A 6,929-nucleotide genomic window follows, 5' to 3' on the forward strand; every position below is an offset into this window, starting at 1 on the left:
GGCACGTTCCTCTGAAACGTCGGTACGCATCTAGAACACTACTATTACGGGACGTGACGCCGTGTAGTCTGGTAGATGTTTACCGATGTTTCTAAAAACATGTTGCCTCTGCCCCCCGGGTTGAAAGGTTGAGTTGGCACGTTCCTCTGAAACGTCGGTACGCAACTACCAGACAACAGGGCGTCGCATCCCGGGGACAATTGTCCTCATAGTCTGCGAGAACACCGGCCAGTAACGCCGACTCCATGACCAATATTCGAAACATGAACTGCTACCGCTGTGACAAGTTGCCGGAGCGATCAACGACCCAGTGGCTGTAAGCCATATCTTTCTGTTATGGAGCATTCTCTAATACCTACAGTGCACTGTGCACGCCCTGGTTCAATCTAGCTGCTATGTATGGAAAACTTGATTGGATTAAGATCTGCCTGTATGTGCTATCGGACCGTGCACTTGATTGTATTACCTACAGTCCCAGACTGTGATTTACCGGATAACGAGATTACGTTTACTGCCGGAAACCCGGTTACCATATCATTTGCTCGGCCTAGGAACCCACACCACACACCGTTATCGTCATCAAGTCGTTAAACGGATTTGCTCCAAAGCAGACATCACAAAAACACGCGACGCAGTTGTCTAAAAAACATTTTGAGTTGCTTTTTAAGCCTTTTAGGGATACTGTAGTGGTACGCAAATTTTTTGGCTGTATAAAGCCTTTATCTAAAATTCGATATGTAGGGGAAAAATCGTATCCTGTAAATGGCCAACCATTACAAAGACGTTAGTAGGCCCCATATAATTGATGCTGGGGGCACGCGGTTGCGTAGTTGGTTGAGGCACTATGCTACAAGTCGGAAGGTCGCGGGTTCGAGACGCAATTAGGTGGGTTTTTCTTAACTGACTTAATCCTTCCAGCAGCATGATGGACCTGGGGTTCACTCAGCCTCTAACAGAAATGAGTACCAGGAATTTTCCTAGGGGGTAAAAGGCGGCCGGCGCGTAATGCTGACAACCATATCGCCATCTGTGAGACGACTGTCTAGAAAATGTTGGGGCCTCGACGTCTCACAACCGTATGGGCCTCCATAGCTTTACCCTTTTTACCTTTAGGTGATCCCAATGTGAAATAATCTCCCAACTTGTAGAAATTTACGTAAATTGCTCGATTTGTACAGTGATTAGGCTACGGACTGGATGAGAGAAATCAGAGCTCGATTCCCGGCAAAGAAAAAGANAAGATCTACACGGCGCAACATCCAAGAACATCCATTAAAATATTTAAAAGTTTAATGCTCATATTTTAACTTATAAAAATAAATACTGAAGTGTGGTATACAATAATTTATAAATTCTACCCGCACTCGAACAAGTTACCGGGTTTCTAGTTCGGAGTTCGGAAGGAATGAAACAATTGCTCATAAACTTCCGACTTGAACTGGCATTCCCTCGAACGTGATGAACAAAGAGTTTAATATACTCTTGCAGTCACTCTTACCGTCCTTCTAAATCAAATGTGAACTGTAACATTACACGAAAGCACTAACGGATATTACAATTTACATTACTTATTTACTTACTCACTCATGGAGCTTAGCCCATCTGGAGGAGCCGCCAATTCTGCAGCTACTCAAGAATTTCCCAGAATTTTATGGAACCCGAAGGTTCACTACCGTGTTCACAAGAGCCCTCCACTGGTCCCTATCCTGAGCCAGGTCAATCCAATCAATACTATTCCATCCTATCTCTTTAAGATCCATTTTAATATTGTCCACCCACCTACGCCTTGGTCTTCCCAGTGGTCTCTTTCCTTCTGGCTTCACCATCAACATCCTATAAGCATTCCTCGTCTCCCCATATGTTAATATTGTCTGTTGGTTTAAGCGGTAACGCTACTGGCTTATTTCTATTTGGAGTGGGGAGTTAATTCGACTCTCAGCCAGAACGTCTTTCCTCACTGAGGTTTTTCGTGATTTTCCTCAATACATCCAGGCAAATGTAGGAAGAGTATCTCAAAGGAGACCACGATCACTTCCTTCAACGTTCCTTCTACTTCATCATCCTCTCATCCTAACACTCGACACCACACATCCTGAGCTACTGATCTCCGTGGCCTGTAGTCCGCAAGCGAACTATACCGACCGAGCGATCGCCGATTGTGGACGAAGTTAGTGTCAATTTTGCGGATAGAGGGTGTCACGTGGTCAGCGCAACGAATCCTCACGGCCGTTAATTTCTGTTTTCTAGACCGGAGCCGCTATTTCCTTGAAATAGCTCCTCAGTTATCCTCTCGAGGCTGAGTGGACCCCGTTCCAGACCCTCTGCTTCTCAGAAAATCTGGTAGCGCCGGGAATCGAACCCGGACCTCTGGATCTGTAGCCAGGAACTCAGACCACTAGACCACAAAGGCGGTCATTATTATTATTATTACTATTATTATTAAATCAAACTTCTTTTCAGATTTCATAGCGTGAATACTTAGTAAAATCGTGATTTTAAAGTGTCCTTCAAGGGCTACGATGTGTAATAGTGAGTCAATGGGAGGTTTATTACGGAATATGCAGCTAGAAAAGCAACTATAAAATTTTGCAGTTGAATTTTCGACGCGAATTTTGGTAATATTTTGAAATACAGGAATTCATTTTGAGCGAGTATTTTAGTAGTAGAAACCAAACAGCGCGTCAGCGAGCTGAACTGTTAAAACAAGGGTTCTGGGGCACTTTCAACACATCCGACTGAATGCGGCGAAACTAAAATTTCAAAGAGGCATCCTGGGCTACTGACAGCACAGACAATGACTGTACACTGACAAAACGTGGCCCCTGAAGCTGCAATAACGTGGAAACGCAATTAGGCGCGTTGGAGCATGGCAGTAGAAGAGATGTTACTGCACAGTGTGTCTGTGTATTTATTCTGGCTGGAAGGCACGAAACAACCGCGGCTCATAACGATACACCGCCATGTTGACAACATCTCTCATCACAAGCCAGCAAGCAGCAGACAGTGCCACAGGGTACGTCCAACCTCTCATCATGTAGTATGTTCCCACATATAAAAACTTCCATAACCTAACATTTCGTACAACATAAACTTTATATCAAGAGGCCATGTGCATAACACAGAGGCAGCAGTGGGATAAGGTTAGCTGTCCATACTAGGAATATTAACACATTTGCTAAAGATAAAAAAAACAAACAAACAAACTCCGTGGTTTTAGTCCGCAAGCGAACTATGCCGACCGAGAGACCGCCGCTTGTTGGCGAAGTTAGTGCCAACTTTAGCGGATAGAGGATGTCGCGTGGTCAGCGCAACGAACTCCCCCGGCCGTTAATCTCGGTTTGCTAAACCGGAGCCGCTACTTTTCCATTCGACTAGTTCCTCAATTATCCTCACGAGGTTTAGTGGAGCTAGTCTGTCCAGTGATTGAGACTAGCTCTTTCTAACGGGCCCAACTGAGTAGGTCTACCTTGTCCCATCCACATGAGGACGGAGACAGATCCAGTCTCCGAAACGTTGTAGTTTGTTGTCTTATGTATATACCAGACGACGGATAGAGTCCAAAATAAACCTTACAGTTCACTGCTAATTCATGTTCTTGCAATTTAAAGAAACTAGTTACACTTTGTTCGGGAAACTTCTACGGAAACTTCCACGTACTTTACAACCACTGACTACAATTCCTTTCCATTTTTATTTGCACTCTGACTATTAATTTTCGAAGACCGTGGCAAAACCTACAGAAAAGTTACTGAGATCTAGTCTGCAGTCACACATGCGTCATTATCTGTACTAGAGGACACTTGCTTGAATAGTGTGCAAAATCCCAAAATGGAGCTGACAAGTGTCAAAGTCAGCATCTAGCCTTCACGGCTTTGGCTGAGTGCACTCAAAATACTGTAGAAGCCAAGAGAGAACAAATGAAGTCTGCAAGAATTTGACGTCAGCGCTTTTCACCCTTATGTAAGTAATAATTGTATCGGATGCGTCGAGTGAGTGGCGATTAGAAATGACGAAAGACGACGGATACAGGGGAACAATAGTAAGTAATCTCTGGAGTGCGCACAAGTCTCATAAAACAACCAGAGAAGAGAAAGAACTTTATATAAGAAACGAAGATACCAAGTATAAAAAATGTAAGTTTTAGACGTAAAGAGGTATGAAAAATATGAAGCGTGGGTGGGAAATGTGAAATCGGATTCAAAGCGACATAACAAAGGAGACAAAGGTGGGGGAAAAGACGCCTAGATCAGTTCACTTCATATACGTACAGAAGGCTTAGGTTCGATTCCTCTCCAACAGATGGCGGGGTAGTCTGCGGCGGTTCTACGCCGCTGTATCAACTGCGTCGAATGTTTTGTGATGTGAATGGTAAGTAAGTAAATAAGTAAGTAAGTAAGTATTTGGAAGTGCGCGTCGGTGCCTATTTTACAGTAGGCATACTATACCGAGAGAATTGAGAAAAAATGTCAAGTTGCCTCTGTGTTTACGCCATGATGACGTATAGGGGAGTGGAAGTATAGCTCCAACATTATTGACCTCAGCATTAGATAGAGGTGAGTGGTCAGCTTCACGCCCCGGCCGATTTACTACCAAGGAAAGAGACTCCGGTATGTATGGGCACACATGTAGAGTTTAATGAGAATTACAATAATTTTACAAGTTAAATAAATGAAACAGATACGCAGTAATCCCTCGTCCAGAGGGGAACTTACGTTCCCCTTATACGTGATAGTGTCGTCACAAAAAGTTGCACCATAGTCGTAACTTGAGAGCTACTTTCGTATGCCATTAAAGCCCTGCCAGAAGCCGGGAGAGTTCGGTCGGTACAGCGACGGGCTGCGAGTTGGAAGGCCGGAGTGCGCTTCGCGGCAGAAGTAACATTTTCCCTACTCCACAGCATCAAGACTGGCTCTGAGGCCCATCCAGCCTCCTATCCAGTGGGTACCTCGGGGTAAAGAACCGGAAGCATGAAGCTGACCACTTCCCGAAATCTAGTGCCGTGAAGATTGACAGTTGATTTTACCTCGTAACGCTTCTTCAGTCCGTTCCCATCTGCTTTCTTTACTCTTTTGTTATTTTCTTACTTGTTTACCCTTGGAATTTCTACTCGTGTTCATCCTCGAGATTAACGGCCGTGGGGATCCGTTGCGCTGACGACGCGACACCCTCTATCCGCAAAATGTTAGCACTAATTTCGCGGACAAGCGGCGGTCGCTCGGTCGGTATAGTTCGCTTGTGGACTACAGGCCACGGACTTCTTTTTTTGCTCATCCTCTTATCCATGTCCTTTTCCTCGTACGCATTTCGAACTCCCCTTATTCCCGCCCTCGGTATATCTGTCACTTCTTAATGCTACCGTCACATACTGACCCAGCCCCACTTCCGGCCCCCCTTCCCCATATCAGGATCAGTTCTTCCCACTCTAGGCTCTCTCTTCCGCCCTGAACATGGAGGCAGTACAATCCTCACGCAACGATCTGCAAGACTGTACGGTAATACATCCCAGATGTCACCACTGTGGATACGTCAAAACTCGCGAAAAATTAATAGTCAAATCAGCATATCCAAGTCACGGGATCGTATTACTCACCTGACAGCTTCATTCAAAGAATCTTTGCCACATTCATCAGAAGTTTCGAGCTGGGGTTTCACTCCGAGTTGCTGGAATGAAGCAACAATAAAAGTGTGTTAGTCAATCTTCACTGCGGCTGCAAGGAAGTACACCAGAAGTGCCGCAGGTTATGGGTTAGTATACAGATACCTACAGAAAGAACGCGAAAGTCGACATTAAGCATCACGGTGATCAGAACAGCTCGAACCCGGGTACTCGGTTTATTTCATAGCATGCTTCGTGACAGTTTATGATTTACCTCAAAACCAGGCCGCGCCATACCTCAAGCGGTTAGTCGCTGGCTTCCCACAGCTGCGGCCCGGGTTCGATCCCGGGTCTGGTAAAATTGGATTTGTGGTGGACAAAATGGCGCTGGGGCAGGTTTTCTCCGAGTACTTCGGTTTCCACTGCCAATCTTCATTCCACCAATTGCTCCACAATCACCCTCACCTATCATCTGGGGCTGGCACAATAGGCCAGAAGTGGCCGCAGTACAAGGGACTTAGTCCCACCTCACTAACATTAAAAAAAAATTACTTCAAAACCAAAAGTGGCATGCTTCACTGCTGGTTCATCTGTTAGCGACATCAGAGTAAAGCTTGTGTAGACTTTATTATGCATTTCATGTGGAAACCATGTTGTCGCTTTACGAAATTACGGTTATAACAAAGCTATGTAGTTTTCTAAGATGCACACACGTTACACACTTTTCAGAACCGTATATCAACCATTTCTGGGACAGCGTGCCACATGATTTAAGGTTAAATGACTACAATTCGTCTACAAACTTTACCTACGGTGTCTATTGGTTTTCAGAACACGTAATGATCATTTCCACAAATATCATTAACGTCTGGCCTTTGTGAACGGGACGCATTTAAGTTTTCTTGAAATTAAGCAATCTTTAAAATATTGTCACGATTTATGTGTGTGACTATAGACGGAGTTTGGTTTGGATATCGGATTTATTGACCACGTCAATACAAGACTTGTAATTCCACTTTACAGATGACTGACACACACAGGCCAGTGTCCTCAGTCTATTACAGACTCCACTAGCCGTTTCTTGGCAAATGATTTTAACACAAGAACTTAAAGAGTCTCACTGAATTACACAGTCCAAATATTACACATAAAGTCTTCTTTTCACAGCCGTACTCTTGCAACTGACCTTTTCTTCACACCCTCCCGTACAGAGCCTCACTGGACTGAGCACTCCAGAACTCGACTGCCGGTTCTTAACTGACTGGGTAAAGTCAAGGGTCAGAGTTACTTTACGACTGGCGGTTTACCGCCAACGAGTTCGTCTTGGCGACCA

General features: G+C 44.7%; 1 protein-coding gene across 2 annotated transcripts in view; it reads right to left on the reverse strand.

Moving 5' to 3' along the window:
• The window catches only part of LOC111862849 (COBW domain-containing protein 1), a 107,555-nt gene that overhangs the window by 80,878 nt on the left and 19,748 nt on the right, over positions 1 to 6,929 (reverse strand). For both annotated transcript variants that reach the window (XM_023848599.2, XM_023848587.2), the window contains exon 6: positions 5,591 to 5,661. In XM_023848599.2, the coding sequence (XP_023704367.1) occupies positions 5,591 to 5,661 (71 nt within the window). The remainder of the gene's footprint in view (positions 1 to 5,590; positions 5,662 to 6,929) is intronic.

The sequence above is a fragment of the Cryptotermes secundus genome, unplaced genomic scaffold, assembly GCF_002891405.2.
Source record: "Cryptotermes secundus unplaced genomic scaffold, Csec_1.0 scaffold1105, whole genome shotgun sequence".
Taxonomy (NCBI): Eukaryota; Metazoa; Arthropoda; class Insecta; order Blattodea; family Kalotermitidae; genus Cryptotermes; species Cryptotermes secundus.